At 41.1% G+C, this 17,557-nt stretch overlaps 1 protein-coding gene across 7 annotated transcripts in view; it reads left to right on the top strand.

The window, feature by feature from the left end:
- Window positions 1–17,557, top strand: part of acad9 (acyl-CoA dehydrogenase family, member 9) — a 156,857-nt gene that overhangs the window by 79,183 nt on the left and 60,117 nt on the right. For all 7 annotated transcript variants that reach the window (XR_013300578.1, XM_077602709.1, XM_077602710.1 and 4 more), the window contains exons 12-15: window positions 4,721–4,849; window positions 9,305–9,384; window positions 13,636–13,762; window positions 13,829–13,906. Coding sequence is in view for 6 of the 7 variants with exons in the window: in XM_077602709.1 (XP_077458835.1) it covers window positions 4,721–4,849; window positions 9,305–9,384; window positions 13,636–13,762; window positions 13,829–13,906 (414 nt within the window). In the remaining variant the exon portion in view is untranslated. The remainder of the gene's footprint in view (window positions 1–4,720; window positions 4,850–9,304; window positions 9,385–13,635; window positions 13,763–13,828; window positions 13,907–17,557) is intronic.

Below are 17,557 nucleotides of genomic sequence, written 5' to 3'. Positions count from 1 at the left end.
TTTTTACAAAATTTTGCAGTGGAAGAGGGACTTTGTGTTGGAAGATTTTGTAAACCAAGGTGGCGTCTGCATATTTTAGTGTTTTTCCAGTTAAGGCATTTGTGTTTTTGGCTTTCTGTCCCGGACTTTCAAAGCGATCTTATAAATTGTTTTTAATTGTTGTTCGTGTTGTTTTGCAGGCCGATGACCAACTTATTAGGCAGTAAGTCGGGTGTGATATGATCAATGTGTCAAAATATAATTTTGCTGACTCAGATGTTAGATCATTTCTAATGAACCTAAAATTGGAAAAATTGAATTGAATTTTATTTTGGGTGTTTTTTTTTTATTCATCGTTTGAAGGCTAGTTGAAAGCCGAGTGATTCCTAGGTATTAAAATTCTTGGACTACATTTAATTGGCTTTTTTTTTTGGGACAAAAACGTTGGGGTCCCTTTTTTTGTCGCTCTTTTTGGTCGCTCTTTTTTAGGTGTACATACAGTCTTACATATGTTTAACTGTAGTTGAGATTTTTCAAGCCAGTTATTCACGCTCGTCATTGCATCTGTGAGTTCCCGTGCAGCATTTTTTTGTCTTTCGTGTGGACATAGGACGGTATCATCGGCATACATTTGGCATATGACATTTGAAGGACAACTGCTTGGCAGATCATTTATGTAAAGCAGGGGTCTCAAACTTGCGGCCCGCGGGCCAACTGCGGCCCGCGGGACGATAATTGGCGGCCCCCGTCTTAATATGAAAGATCGATTTTTTTTTTTTTAATTTTTTTTTTTTTTTTTTTTTTACCCCTTTCCCCATGATGGCGCCGTTTAAGTGGCAGCCAGTGGCAGTAGCTCTGTCCACTCATGTTTTTCTTGTTTTACAGCATGTTTTACATGAAAAATTAGAGGGAACATTGACATGCACCTGCTTGTGGCAGGTGTGATACTGGTGTGCCGATAGCGAGCAATGATGATGTCGTGACCGGATGATTCGCCTAAAGACGTTTCGCCGACGGACGTTTGACAGACGGACAGGTCGTACTAGTATTTGTTAGTTTAATGATTAAATACAAATACTAGTATTTGTATTTAATCATTAAACGCTGTTTTCAGCTGGATTTGACCAAATTTGAGAGCATTTTGAGCCGTTTGGCGAATGGACGTCTATAGACGTTTTTTTGCCTCCATCGCGATATCATCCAGTATTTGTATTTAATCATTAAATGCTGTTTTAGGATGGATTTGACCCGATTGCTGTCATTTTACCGCTCGGTTCTGCTACATCTGCCTGCCCAAGAGTGCTTATTCCCGGACTGCCATTGATGGTAGACGAACATTGATTTTTACTATAATTTGGACAACACCGGCGGCGGGCCGGATTAAAAATCCTAACGGGCCGTATATGGCCCGCGGGCCGAGGTTGAAAAACTTGTACACACACGATCCGGCGGGGCGAGCTTTCGAATCCCGTTTCGGCGAAACCTCCGTTCGGCCGAATGAACGTTCGGTGGAACGTCCATTCGGCGACCTGCCCCTTCTGTCAAACGTCCGTCGGCGAAACGTCTTTAGGCGAATCATCCGAGTACCGATGATGTCGCTCACACTGGTACTCAGTGCGCTCAGGGAGGTTGTCTTTCTGCTCAGACCAACAAAAAATTAGAGGGAACTTGGGTTCGGAGCTGAATGAACCAATCACGGAGAGGTATACGGCTCTGGAGGGCGGGACATCGGCCGGGCTGTCCAGTGCCTCGCTCACTCACTCATTCATTCCTCCAATCAGCTGGGCGGAGGAGAAGCCGTGAGGCCGATCACTCCGCTCGGCGCGCACACTCCTCCGCTGCTCTCAGCATAGAACTGAATGAGGCGCTATGATCCGTGATCCAGCCTGTGTCAGTGTCTGTAGCCATCTCCGCGATTGAAACGGAGAGCGAAAGTGCACATGCGCCACAAACCCGCGCGACTGAATGTGAAAGATCAACCCGAGACTCATTCCAAGTGGAAAAACATATTACGGAGCCCCAGAGATGTCTCTTTCAAAGCCTGCCGTGAAGAGAAAGGTCGGTGATGAGCACAGACAGTTTCAAGAAAAGTGGGGAGTGCAATATTTCTTTGTTGAACACAGGGGCACCCCGACGTGTCTCATTTACACTGCAAAAGTTGCGGTGCACAAGGAATACAATTTGAAACGTAATTGTACTACGAGACATGCTGAGGAGTACGAAAAATACCAGGGAGATGAGAGAGCCAACCAGGTTGCCAGTCTTAAAACACGTCTTCTGAGGCAACAGGATTTCTTCAAGAAGGCTACCAAAGACAGTAATGCAGCAGTCAAAGCTAGCTACGCCGTTTGTGAGTTGATTGATCCTGTGCTAAGTGATCCCAAATGGCTCATGGACTTGGCTTTTCTTGTTGATATCACACATAAGCTTAATGTACTGAACAAGAAGCTACAAGGCAAGGGGCAACTTGTCAGTGCTGCCTATGACAACGTGAGAGCATTCTGAAACTAAACTTGTGTTATGGAAAGCCCAGCTCTCTCAGACAAACCTTTGCCATTTCCCAGCATGCAAGGCTCTCGTGGATGCAGGCACACCATTCAGTGGTGAGAAGTATGTTGAGGCCATTTCGAAGCTACAGGAGGAATTTGATCACAGATTTGCAGACTTCAAGACACACAAAGCCACATTTCAAATTTTTGCGGACCCTTTCTCCTTTGATGTGCAAGATGCCCCTCCTGAGCTTCAAATGGAGCTCATTGACCTGCAGTGCAACTCTGCACTCAAAGCCAAGTTCAGGGAGGTGAGTGGAGAAGCAGACAAGCTTGGGCAATTTTTGAGAGAGTTGGCCCCCAGCTTCCCTGAACTTTCCCGAAGGTTCAAGCGGACCATGTGCCTTTTTGGGAGCACATACTTGTGAGAGAAGCTCTTCTCCATCTTGAACTTCAATAAGTCCAAGTACAGGTCCAGACTTACTGATGAGCATCTTCAAGCTCTACTGAGGGTCTCCACTGCTTCCTCCCTCAAGCCAAATGTGACTCAGCTATGTGAGAAGAAGCGCTGCCAGGTCTCTAGCAGCAAGGAGTAGGCAAGAGAAGCCGTGTTCAGAATATTTCATGTTCAATGTTCCATTCAAGTTCAGAAAGTTAAAGGTTAAAGAGCTGTTAATACAGACATTTGAAACGGGATAAAAATAATTCATTTTCTCTACTTAGCCAGCCAGTGTATATCTACTGTATGCTCATTAGTATTATTTGGTTTTGTATTACTGATTGATTTATTTTTTATTCATCTTTTAGTTAATTTATTTAATTCATTATTTTTTATTAAAAAATAAAGATATTTGATAACGTTGGAATGTTTTATCAGTGCTTTTCTTATGGAAATCCTGATGCGGCCCAGTCTCACCCAGACTCGGCCTCTAGCGGCCCCCAGGTAAATTGAGTTCGAGACCCCTGATGTAAAGACTGAAGAGCCGTGGGCCTAGCAGTGACCCCTGCCGTACCCCAAGACTTATTCCACAAAGTAGATTTTGTGTTTTGTATCCTAACGCATTGTGATCATACAGAAAAGTATGATTCAATCCAATTTAGCATGCTTGGTGAGGAATTAAAATTAGAATAAAATTTGTAAATGCAAAATATTCAATTTGAAAAAATTAATGTCTATCTTGACGAGCACCTGATGCTTTTTAATCACAGAAATTACAATTTTCATACCAGAAGTTTTAGATGTTGTGGTGTGAGTTTTGACATTTTTTATGAACTTTTTTATACTTAAAACCGCGATGTACTGAAGCTGCAAATGTTCAAGCCGCGAATTGGTGAAGCATGACAATATTAACATTTTAAACCTCATGCACACGAGGTACCATTGACACACACGTGAAGATCATGAGCAAACAGTGTGCTGCACATCAGGGTTGCCAGATCACCAAGATTCCAAACCAATCACACAGTAAATTTAACCCACCCATTTTGGCAGTTTGCGCCCAATCTGTCAACACTGCTGCATCTACGCATGCACCCATTATCTCATGCGCCCTTCAGAAAACAAACATGACTCGGGGCACAATTTTAACTGGTGGTATGCCATCGGAGTTGCTCTCAGTCGGGTCTGAGTTGAAAGTTTTCTCTGCCGAGGGGAGGTTGGTGCTGATCTCCGGTGGCACCGAGCTGCTCTGAGGAAGTGGGTCATGGTATCGTGGCCTTTTTCCCCCAGGTGGCACCTCCAGGCCGAAGATGAGGCGATGGGTGAGATCACGTAGCCCTCCCATAGCCAAGTCCAAGAAGCTGCCCTACTTTTGCTGGATGTGCTGTGTCGTTCAACTTTAGTGTTCAGTTCAGTTACGCTTTACGTGTGTGCATTCAATTTATATGACGGTCATTTTCTTGAGGTTTCCCGAGCTTAGGAAACTTAAAGTGGTTCTCACACCACGTTTTTGCTGAAACGAGCTGTTTCAATCATGACTTTTTTTAATGAAAAATACATGCGCTTTTGTCTTTAGTCGGCATACGTTTGTTCAATTTTAATGCGAATGGATCTTTGTGAGTCTTTTGTTTATTTTTTAATTCTCTTTGGGAAGATGCTGTCATTTATTGATTATTTATTCATATATTGTAGATTAAAAATCTGATATGGGGCTTTTAAGTTAGCAGTTATGTGGTGAGTGAGCATCTTAAATTTCATTTCTTATAAAAGTATTTGACAAACTGAACATTTTTTCTTTGTCTACTCCTTGAAGGTGTTCAGCTCAGAGGGAGGCTGGATTTGTGTCAGTGAAGCACTTCAGGTACTTGGAGGTTTGGGTTATACAAAGAACTACCCATATGAGCGTTATGTAAGGGACTGTCGCATCCTACCTATCTTTGAGGTAAGTTTATTATTTTTGGAACATATATGCCAAAATGAACAGATACGTTAATAAAACGGCAGTTTGATCATTTGTGCAGATATCCCTTGCATCCCATTTCTCAGTTTCCCAAACATACACCTTGACATACGAGCAATTTGAGATACGAGTAAAATTGCGAGCAAATATTTACCCCGAGATACGAGACACATTTTGAGATACGAGCATTTGAGACAGCCAGTTGGCCAGGCCGCGAGAGGCTGCTTTATGATTTCACTGCACTGTCTCTCTCGCCGCATCTCTCTCGTACAAAGATCTCTACGAGCACTGGGCAGAGCGTTGCATTTGTTTCATGTTTTTTTTTGCATTAGTCAGTCCAGAATTAAGGGAAACAATGGATCAAAAGCAAGCCGGTGCAATGAAGGGTAGTGCGAAGAAAAGACATATGATGACAATCGATATTAAGCACGAAATAATCGAAAAACATGAGTAGTGTCCGCGTGACTGAGCTGGCTCGCCAATACCTATGGAGAAGCAGGAAGTTCGCTGAAAGCTGCGGTAGAATACATTAACCTATTTGCCTTGGTTATTGCAAAAGAAGGTTTAAATTTGTGTGTAAAGTAAGATTAAAACTTTATTAAGTGTGCATAGGAATCTAAGTTCATTTAAGTTAAATTTAAAGTATGTTATGTTACGAGCGCATCCGTCAAGTAACTCTCTCCCATCTATGCACTCCCCGTTGTATAAAATAATGCCTCAATTTATTATTAAACATCATAATCACTAGTTATTTGTTACTCTGTTAGTAGATGGTGAATTACAACCAATAAAATATTTTTCCATTGTAATATCCTGTTTTTTAGTGTGTGTTTTTCAGACGGTGGGAACGAATTAATTTGTATTTAGTTCATTTCTATGGGAAATGTTGATTTGAGATACGAGTAAATCGACATACAAGCTCAGTCCCGGAACGCATTAAGCTCGTATCTCAAGGTACCACTGTACAGTCGTACCTCTGCTTACGAAATTATTGATTCCAAGACTGTTTTCGTAACTTGAAAATTTAATAAGCAATGGTGTACTTTATCTGTAAATACTCTAATCCGTTCCACGGTCCTCAGACAACTACCAACCAAACCCTTTAAAATTGGTCAGTGTCCCAATTTTTTATGAAAGATGTGAGGAAACACAAAAATGAGAGAAAATTATAAGGAAAGGATTTATTAATGTCTTTAAATAAATAAAGCATATGAAAATGTGCCCTGTGCTGCTGAAATATCTCCATCTGTGGCCGTTATAGATGTAATACCGTGTTTGGCCGCCAGATAGCATCAATAGCCCGTTCTACCTGTGTGTGCGCGTGCGTACGTGTGAAAATATATGACATGTTGCATTTGCATAGTTTTTAAATCGCTTAATAAGGGGAATTCAAAATAACGGATGAGGAAATGCATTAACTTTTTGGGGGATTTCGTAACTTGGTATCTCGAGTCACTCATTTGCATATAAAAAAAATTGTGACCTGAAACTTTCCTCCCTAGAAGCATTCGTAAGTAGATCATTTTGATCACCGTAGTTGATCATTTTTTGGTGGTTCTAGTCATGTGGTTGATCGTTTTTGATGGTTGTTTGTCGCTCAGGATTTAGTGGCGCACGGTGATTTCAAATAACTATAACATAAAAGCATTTATCTGCTCTTCTTGAAATGTATACAAGGTCACGAGTGATCACATACTTACGGGTTTGAATAAAACAATGAAAGCGTGCAAACCTGCCAAAAGTTAGATTTGTAATTAAACCAAAGACAGTTGTTAAAAGGGCCACGTTGTTTTTACAAAAGCCTGAAATGTGGCGAAAGGTTGAAAAGTTCACGGGGGCCGGATACTTTTGCAAGGGACTGTTCATGTATGTTAACATACTAAAATAATGACCAAGTCAAAATTATTCTACCCATATATTTATGCGGATTCTTACAACTTATGTTGATCTATGTATTAGCAAGGCTGTTAACAGATGGTTAGGTGGTTAAGTTCTCATTAGTGCTAGTGTCTGTTTATTAGCACTACAAGTAGCCGAATTGAAGCATAGCTGTCTCAACAACATCAAATTCCTCACCGAAGTCAGGCGAGTGAACCTTTACACCACAGGGCGGCTACCGATATATCAAGTTTCAACTTTTTCCTTCTTGATAGAAAGTATTTCTAACTTGTGTGCCTGCAAAGCGAAGGTTGCTCAGAAGATGACGTCATTGCGATGATTCAAACAGCTAAAGATTGCTAACTGTGTTGGCGTTATTGTGTAGATTTCAGACACACGTTAATACAAACTGCAGTTTGATCATTTTTGCAGAGATCCCATGCATCTGAGTTCCCATAATCTTTCATGCGGTTTTCTTCAACCAAGACGCCTTATGGGTTGCTCTCGTAAGCCTCTATGACAGAGAAAGAGATGCTTTTCCAAATCGGAACCAGGTCACCAATATATAGCACTTATTGTGTGCTTAGCTGAGTTCGAAGCATTCAGCTACACTGAGCCACCTTGAGAAAAGAGGGATATATGTCATAATGCTCTTTATCGACTACAGTTTATGTTGACTACCAATTATTAATGATGTTGACTACCTATTTGACAGAGAAAGATAATTTAACAAATTGGAACCAGGTCACCAATATGTAGCACTTATTGTCTGCTTAGCGGAGTTCGAAGCATTCAGCTGCACTGAGCCACCTTGAGAAAAGAGGGAGCTATGTCATAATGCTCTTTATCGACTACTGTTTATGTTGACTACTATTTATTAATGATGTTGACTACCTATTTATGTATCACTTAATCCTTGATTATTTATTATTATTTATTGTATTATCTGTTCATTTGTTTGTTGTTTGTTCACTTATCCACTTATTTACCGTATTTATTCGCACTTAAGCCGCTCGCCCGTATATGCTTCACCCTTTAAATGGCCTTAAAAATGTTGAATTTTACAATTTCTCACATATAAGTTAATATGCCTGTCTTTGTAAATGCAGAATATCAAATTATTCAGTTTGAAAAAAGAAATACCATATTTTCACACCTATAAAACGAACCGTGTGATAGGGCGCAGTCTCATTTTCTGTTTTTTGTCAATACATTGGACGCCTCGTCCGATAAGGCGCGAGCGTACCTATGTTATGCTAGCCGCTAGCGTTTGTTAGGCTTGGCAGTAGCGTGTTTTTTTTAAGACGGCACAAGCAAAACTAAGTTTGATAATGCTTAATTGAGGTCAATGGGACACTCTGATATAAAGAGTTCGGCGTTTAACATGCTAAGCTCCACTGTCAGTCAGAGTTGTGTATTCCGAAAACTTGATTCCAGCTTTGGCGAAAGCTCGAACAGTGCCTGGCCTGTCAGAGCACGTTTATCTATGTTTAGACGACAGTGCCCTAGGTAAGATGGCCGCGCCCCGACCTAGGTAAGATGGCCGGGCCCTGAGCGAGCAGTGACGGGAACGTGAGTTTTTTGTCTTGATTTTCATTCATAGACGTCAACATACATTTTGTTTAGCGTTTTATCTAATTATCTTTTGTCTATTTTGAAAAAAAATGACCGTATCGGCCGCATTGTCTTGCGTCATGACATCACCGCCATTCCGTCATGACATCATCGTGTCATAGCGTCGTCAACTTGCAGTTTCATGCATGTCGTGTTTTTATGCGTGTCTAAGCCGAACCCTCGATTTAGTCATCATTTTTTTGTCCGACAAAAGCTTATATTCGAGTAAATAAGTGACTCCTTATTAGGTTGCCTACTTATTTTATTTTTATTTACTACTTATTGATCATATATTTATTAGTTATTATTATTTATTGAATGTTTTGTCTGTTTCTTTGTTGTTGTTATTTGTGCACTTCGTAGTGAAGATTTAAATCTTATTATACTTGTATAATGTACTTGATTAGACAATCAAAAGTGGTATACAGTGAACTTGGTGCAATGCAATTGCCGGTCATACATCGACAAAACCTACCACAGCCACAATCACATTAATTGACAGTTTGAAGTGTTCAATCATGTCATTGGGATATGGCTAGTGTGTGGAGTAATGTGAGAAAACCCACATAGCAACAGGAAGAACAGAAAAACTCCAGACAGGCAAAATCTTTATATAGACTCCTTGACCTAATGCATTTTTAAAGCAAAATTATGACTTGAATGATTGTGAACCCCTCCTACATCATACAACTGTCATTGTGTAATTGATGTTGTCATTTCAGACCAAATTCAAAGTTTACACCAGACTCTAAAAGGTTTATTTTGTTGGTGAAGTTGAATGTTTTCTAACTCAAGCGAATGGAAAATTGCTTTGTTGAAAACAGTCTCCACTGAAAATGTGTATCATTGCAGCTTTATTAACAACTTTCAGGGTTCCATTTTCCGCACCAAAGTCAGTGTTCTTTGTTTTTTTTAAGCGATTAAACTGTTTCTCATTCTTTTCAGGGTACAAATGAAATTTTGAGAATCTACATTGCTCTGAGTGGAATGCAGTATGCTGGAAAAATCCTCACAGGGAAAATAAAGTAAGTCAAAAAGAGAAATACTTCATGATTTTTGCATTCAACAGTCTGAATATGAGGGGAGAAAGAAGTTTTTTATTTCAATCAATAGTAGTGGGCCTCAATCGAGGTCTCGGTCCTATGTCAAAATATATCACATCATATTCTTATGTATTAATATACAGTGGTACCTTGAGATAGGAACTTAATGCGTTCCGGGACTGAGCTCGTATGTCGATTTACTCGTATCTCAAATCAACGTTTCCCATAGAAATTGACTAAAAACAAATTACCATATTTTCACGACTATAAGGCGCACATAAAAGTCTTAAATTTTCTCCAAAATAGACAGGGCGCCTTATAATCCAGTGCGCTTTATATATGGACCAATACTAAAATTGTTATCACGATAAAAAAAAAAAAAATCAGTCGATAGGGTACACCATCTCTCACAACTACGGCAAACAGCCCCCGACTCTACAATTTTCCCTGTAGAAAAAGTACTGCGCAGTGACTGCTGGGATATATAGTTCTTTTGTCAATACACCCAATGGATTGTGGCCTGTATACATCGACATCAGCACAGCTTGACGAAGGGTGGCAGGCAGCGCCGGGCTAGTTACGCTAGCTACTAGCTAGCTACTATTTGCGAATGGATTGTGGCCTGGCGATCGGCATCAACACAGCCATGCGAAGCATGGAACACAGCCCTGGGCTAGTTACGCTAGCTACTAGCTAGCTACTATTTGCGAATGGATTGTGGCCTGGCGATCGGCATCAACAGCCTTGCGAAGCATGGAACACAGTTACGCTAGTTACGCTAGCTACTAGCTAGCTACTATTTGCGAATGGATTGTGGCCTGGCTATCGGCATCAACACAGTCTTGCGAAGCATGGAAAACAGCCCCGGAATAGTTACGCTACCTACTAGCTAGCTACTATTTGCGAATGGATTGTGGCCGCCTGGACGAACGTATAAAACTCAGCGTTTCCGATGACTAATTTGGACAATTGTTCAATTCGGACACAGAAAATGAGGACTTTGATGGATTTGTGGGTGATGATGACGTGAGTAAATTTTCATACCTGTCAACATCTGCCGATAACTGCCCTTATAAATGATTATTGATTCCCCTTACAAACTCAAAAAAAACCCTACAAACACCGTACGACTCGTACGGTGTTTGTAAGGTTTTTTGGGGGTTTGTAAGGGGAATCAATAATCATTTATAAGGGCAGTTATCAGCAGAGGTTGACCGGTATGGAAATTGTAAAATAGCTAAATAAAGTACAACCGAACTCAGTCTTGCTTCCGTTGCCTTTTTAAAAACGTGTTTTTAGCGTGCGGGTGTAGCGTGCATTTGGTACATGTAGCACCAAATTAGTGTGTTCGCCATTGTAGTATATTGATACTATTAGTGCAAAGTTATCACAGCCGTCAACCTGGGTGTATTGACAAAAGGACTATTTATCCCAGCAGTCACTCCGCACCGGAAATAGCGTCTGGGGCTGCTTTTCGTAGACGGCGCTATTACGGTTCGATAATCATCAATGGAAAAGTTACGCTACCAGCTAGCTACTATTTGCGAATAGATTGTGGCCTGTATACATCGACATCAACACAGCATGACGAAGCATGGAAAGCACCGTTGGAAAAGTTACGCTAGCTACCAGCTAGCTACTATTTGCGAATGGATTGTGGCCGCCTGGACGAACGTATAAAACTTTAAAAATTTGGACAATTGTTCAATTCGGACACAGAAAATTAGGACTCTGATGGATTTGTGGGTGATGATGACGTGAGTAAGTTGTAAAATGGCTAAATGAAGTACAACCGAACTCAGTTTTGCTTCCGTTGCCTTTTAAAAACGTGTTTTTAGCGTGTGGTTGTAGCGTGCAAGAACTATATATCCCAGCAGTCACTGCGCACCGGAAACCGGAAATAGAGTCCTCGGGCTGCTTCCGGTAGCCAGCGCTATTGCGGTTCGATATTCATATATAAAATATAATATATATATGCGTCTAAAAAAAACGGTGCGTCCTTTGTGTGTTTAAAATACAGAAATAGCACTCATTACTGACACTGCGGCTAAAAATACGATGTGCCATATAGTCGTGAAAATACGGTAACTTGTTCCAATCCTCAGAAAAACACCAAAATACAGGATATTGGAATGGAAAAACATTTTTATTTGTTCTAATTCGCCATCTATTAACAGAGTAACAAATAACTAGTGATTATGAGGTTTAATATTACTAAAATTAGTCGGATTTCGTGGAAGGGAAAGAGAGAGGGACAGAGAGAGAAAGGGGGAGAGAGAGACTTTTTGCACAGCAACGCGCTCGTAACAGAACATAAACAAATTTAAATGAACTTGGATTACGATGCAGACACACAAAAATAAGTTTAATCTAACCTTACACTAAACTTAATTCTAATTTTGTTTTACATTTTTATACCTTTCTCTCTGGGTTGACTCTATTTGCCTCCGCCCTCACTTTCAGATGCAACCTATTGAGGGGTTTTTGCTTTTGTCTTCCCTTCAAAATATTCCGAAAATGATGCACACAAATGTCCTCACAATAGGATAACGCACGGCCACTTGCCAACTTACCCGGGAAGTAGTACTCCTCTCGTATTGGTGAGCAAGCTCCGCCATTCTGCACTGACTAACGGAGAAAAAAAAAAGTGCAAAAATGCAACGCTCCACCCAGTGCTAGTAGAGACATTACACGAGGGAGTTGCGACAGGAAGGACAGTGGCCATGTTCTCAAAAGCAGCGTCTCGCGTTGTCCACACCTGGCTGTATGCTCGTATATCAAAATCTGTCTCATATCTCAAGGTAAATATTTGCTCGAAATTTTACTTGTATATCAAATTGCTCGTATGTCGGGGCACTCGTATGCCGAGGTATTACTGTAGTTGTTGTAGTTGGCTTGTGCGCAGGCCTCCTTAAAGTCCTCCGACACGTCGTCCGAGCACTCGATGGTCTAGAGCAGGGGTCGGCAACCTGCGGCTCTTCAGTCCACCTGTAGTGACTCCTGATGGCCGTGACAAAAACAAACAATGTTTTTTTGTATATATATTATCATCATGGTGTTCATTTTGTTGCACAATTCCCTTGGACTTCAGTAGATACTATCTTTAATTGAATTGAATGCTTTTATTGTCATTACACGTATAATGAGATTTAAATAGTTTTATTTTTTCATAGTTTGAATTATTATTATTTTTTAAATTAAAATAATTTGTCACTTAAAATATACGTCATATCAATGTCAACAGCCATCGCTTTTACCTGCTGGCAGGAACTACGGAGGGAACCACTACCACTGTAAGGATGAAAAGAGCCCGAAAAAGAAGTGTCGGAAGAAAATAGAGTTAAATCCTGCGTGGACATCTGCTTTTGCATTCACTGACTTACTGTATGCTTGATATGTAGCGAGAAACTTTCAAACAACAACAAAAGTAACGTTGAAAGACATTTTCAAAACAACCATTTAGCTTTTGCTGAAAAATATCCAACCGAAGATGAGCGCCAGAGAGCAATTTCGGAATTACAACAACAAGCTGAAGAGAAAAAACTATTTTTCAAGAAATGGATCAACTCTCCACAGTCAACTACAGCTGCTAGTTTTTTGGCAGCTCAGGAGATTGGATAACTTTATTCATCCCGTATTCGGGGAATTTCATTGTGGCAGTAGCAAGAGGGTGATTAGGCAGAACAACAAAGCAAAACCACAAAGTACAAAACAAATCAAAGTAAATGGGATCATTAAGAATCACCAAATCAAATCATTAAGACAGAAAAGCAGCAAAAACACAAAACGAGCAAGAGTGGAATGCCACTTGAACGGCGCCATCTTGGTTGCGGTAGCTAAAACGGATACAGACTCAAAAAGACGTTGCAGAGTTGGACAAAAACTGGAACCACACACAGGAAGTCTTCCACAAGATGGGGAACTTCTGCAGACTGGGACCGAGGTAGAGAATATGCAGAGTCACTCTTCCAAGCTTATCCGCGCAGTTCCTCAGTAGTCTGGAGCTGAAGAAAACAGCAGCAGAGCAGAACTCCTCGACTCCGCTTCCGGCCTGGTAAAGAAGGGGAAGCCGTTCACAGACGGAGAATACATAAAAGAAACGTTTATTCAAATATCAGAGCATTTATTCTCCGACTTTAAAAACGGGAAAGGAAATTGTTCCGAAAATTATTTTACTTGATTGTTGATTTGTTTATTTTCCTTTATCATAAAGCCTTTTTGTTCTGTTTCCAGGGAATTGAAGCAAGGTAATATAGGTCTGGCTTTAGGAATAATCAGCAAAAGTTTGAGAAACTCATTTGGAAGATCAACAGTCACTTCACTTTTGGGAAAGGATGGAATTATTCATCCAAGCTTAACGGTATGATGTGTTAATATTTTGGTAATTATGTGAATGTGACGGAGTTTACTCTTTATTTTGTTACAGAAAAGTGCGAATAAGTTTGAAGAAAATGTTAATCATTTTGGGTTAACTGTGGAGAGCCTTTTATACAGATATGGAAAGGTAACATTTACTATATTATTATCCTCCCAGAGGTGTTAAGATTACTGTTTATTGTTAAACCATTGTGCATTTTTGACACACTGCTTTAGTGACAGAAGCAATGTGTAAGGACAATGCATGTATCTTTCCCAAACTTGTCATGTTTGTGTAAAGCAGGGGTCCCCAAACTTTTTCTTGTGAGGGCCACATAACTTTTCCCTTCTCTGATGGGGGGCCGGTGTCAGTTTGTAACAGAAAAAGTGTGACGATCGTAGGGGTGCTTAAATTTTTTTTATTGTTTTCCAGAAAGCCACACATAACCAAATAACCCTTTCCAGGTTCTTTACAGAAAAAAAGTCAGGAAACATATAATAACACTATTAATGAAATAAATAATAACTAAATAACCCTCTCTGAGTTCTTCACAGAAAAAACAGGAAATAAATAACACTATTTATCAAATAAATAATAACTAAATAACTCTCTCTGGGTTCTTCATAGAAAAAAAAGCCATAGAACATTAACTTTCTGTTGTGCCATGCACAATCTTCTCCCTTTGCTCTGAAGTTTATGCACGACACCACAACCGTCATTACAGAATCCCACGTCAACATTTTGCAGCACGGTGCTTGGTGGTGAATTTGGCAGTGGACTCGTAGCGGGGCGGTGAGACCCCTTTTTTCCAACTCCCGGTTCATGCGTCCCATTATTAGACCGCGAGTTTCGGCCACCATGCTAGGAGCCCCGTCAGTCGTGATGCTAGCTAGCTTTGACCAGTCCAGGTCCAACTTCTCCATGGTTTGGCACACTTTGTCAAAAATATCCTCTCCCGTTGTAGTCCCTTTGAGACTTTGGAGGGCTGCCAGATCCTCGCAAATCTCAAAGTTTGCGCTAACTCCACGAATAAAAATGAGCAGTTGCGCTGTGTCTTGCACGTCCGTGCTTTCATCCAGTGCTAATGAAAAAAAGTCAAATTATTTCGTCTTCTGCTGCAGCTGGGCATATACATTACTCCCGATTTCTTCAACGCGTCTGGTCATTGTACTCACCGACAGACTTGCGGCATTAAATGCATCTTTCTTCTCGGGACACACCTCCTCCGCGACAGTATCCATACATTTCTTAACAAACTCTCCATCAGTGAAAGGCTTACCGCTGCTTGCTATCAATTTAGCAACCCAAAAGCTGGCCCGAACGGATGCCTGGTTCTGCTGAGATAGTAGTCCACTTTTTCGCTTTGAGAGTTTGTCTGCTCGTATTTGGCCTTGCAATCTATCGTACTTGTCTTTGTGACGGGATTCATAGTGTCGGCAAAGATTGTATTCTTTGAATACCGCCACCGCCTCTTGACAAATGAGACAAACGGCCTTTTCTTTGCATTGAACAAAAAAATAATCGTTTGTCCACTCCAGGTTAAATACCCTGCATTCTGAATCAATTTTTCTCTCACCTAACTTTTTCGCCATTATTCCGTTCTCAAACAGGTTGCAGTTTTAATATGCTTGAATAGTCTGCGATGGTCCCAGGGCTCCGCCCTCACCTGCGATCGTCCAGATGTCTCGGTAACACTGCTCGTGCATGCAACGGTGGACGTGCCCGCATGCATCAAAGGGAAACACTCTCCCTGCGCGTGTCACCAAAGAAGCAATGCGAAGCCCCGCTTCACTGGGATGATTTGTGGGCTCAGCAGGGGTGCAATGAACCAAACGCAAGATTAAAACGTCCCAGTCTTCAAGGCCAAATAGGAAAAAAAATCCGATAGCGTCTCTGGTATTGTTCAGAGGGCCGGTCCAAATGTGCCGGCGGGCCGCATCCCAAAAAAATTAAAAAAAATAAAAAAAATCCGATAGCGTCTCTGGTATTGTTCCGAGGGCCGGTCCAAATGTGCCGGCGGGCCGTATCCGGCCCGCGGGCCGTAGTTTGGTGACCCCTGGTGTAAAGAATATATGGTATCCCAAAGCAGAGACACTCAGTTTTGTTTAACTCAATTCCACTATTTTATTCTACCTTCAACAGACTGTACACTTAGGTACATTCTGGTTTTGACAGGGCGAGAACCAAATCTTTATTTGCAAACCTCGCGTCTTTTATAGTTCCGGTATCAGCGCAGCTGGACTCTTTTGCAATCGTTTTGGCAAAAACATACCGTTCTATAACGTTCTCTTCGCAGCTCAACGCGACTCTGGTCAGTATGCACAGGATGTTCTTTTAGACTCATGGCTTGCACAGCCTACGCATACTTGGAGGGACCCCTAGATCAGGAAAGTCTTCCCTGTTGCGATGGCAGCTTGGCATGCAGGAATAGGGCGCTCGCTCCACCTCTTCCCATCGTCAGCCTCCTGGAAGGATCCTCTGTTTAGACTCCCAGGAGTAAAGTTGATTAGCAAAAGGCAACTTTAGGAGTCCAGTACGTTCTGGCTCCTCTTTAATCTAGTATCATACTAGTAATGATGAGAAAACCAAGTTCAATAGTTGAGCAAAGCGTATTCTTCGTTGCAAGCAAATGTAAAATGTATAATAATATGAAATAAAATCCTGACGTTCTCCCTTCTTATATATTTGCACAGAATCTAATGCCCTTAATGAAACTTCCTCATGGCTATATTTTAATTCATTCTGATGACAAATATAATTCCACCTGGGGGTAATGTGCAGGTCTGCACTTTGCCGGAATTCCCCTAACTTGCAGGTCAGATCTGAAAAAGGAAGAAAAAAATAAATCTCGTCCCTTTCACTTTCATATTGATCATAGGCACGGACATCAATGCTCTCACCAGTAGGCTGTGTAATCAGTGGATACAATAATTGCAATTGGAATTTGCCAGGCACAATTTTTACGTAAACTGAAAAAGTGCGCAGGCAGGGGATAAAACAATGCCCATACAATGTCAAAGTAGTTGCAAAAACAGCCATTGATATCACCGCAGAGAAGGCCAAATCTTTAAACTTGCCGAATGTCTTATCCCACCAGTCTGCCCAGGTGGACAGTCCAACTCCAAAATGCCTCTTCATATTCTGGTTCAGGGTCTGCAGGTCTTCATCGGCTCTGGTTAGGGACACATCGGGTGACGTGTTGTTGGGAATAAAGGTGCAACATTGATCTCCAAATATTGCGCACACGCCCCCTTGCTCTGCCAGAAGCATATCAACCACTTGGTCCTGGAAAGCCATGAGACTGCTGGCTGCCAGCTATTCCTTCATTGCTACAAATATAATTTCCAAGTTTTTGGACATTGTAGTGGATGTCGTTTATCCTATACATATTTTATTTGGAGTAACCCGACGAAAAATAGACTCAACCTGCTGCAATTTGCTTAGCTAACCCATACTCATCTGTTACACCGCTGGGGATGCAAATTGCATCAATGTAAGTCGGATCGCCATCCCTCCATGAGGCTCAACGCCGTCGGGACTTGACTGTAGATAGAAAAACAGATACAGTGGTACCTCGAGATACGATCTTAATTCGTTCCGGGACTGAGCTCGTATGTTGATTTTCTTGTAACTCAAACGGACATTTCCCATAGAAATGAACTAAAAACATATTAATTCGTTACAACCCTCTGAAAAAACACCAAAAACAGAATATTGGATTAGAAAAATGTTTTATTTGTCCTAATTCACCATCTATTAACAAATTAACAAATAACTAGTGGTTTAATAGTATACTAA

This window comes from Stigmatopora argus, chromosome 6 (genome assembly GCF_051989625.1).
Source record: "Stigmatopora argus isolate UIUO_Sarg chromosome 6, RoL_Sarg_1.0, whole genome shotgun sequence".
NCBI classification, from domain to species: domain Eukaryota; kingdom Metazoa; phylum Chordata; class Actinopteri; order Syngnathiformes; family Syngnathidae; genus Stigmatopora; species Stigmatopora argus.
The sequence above is the reverse complement of the archived record's forward strand: the minus strand, read 5'-3'. Positions and strand labels throughout refer to the sequence as shown.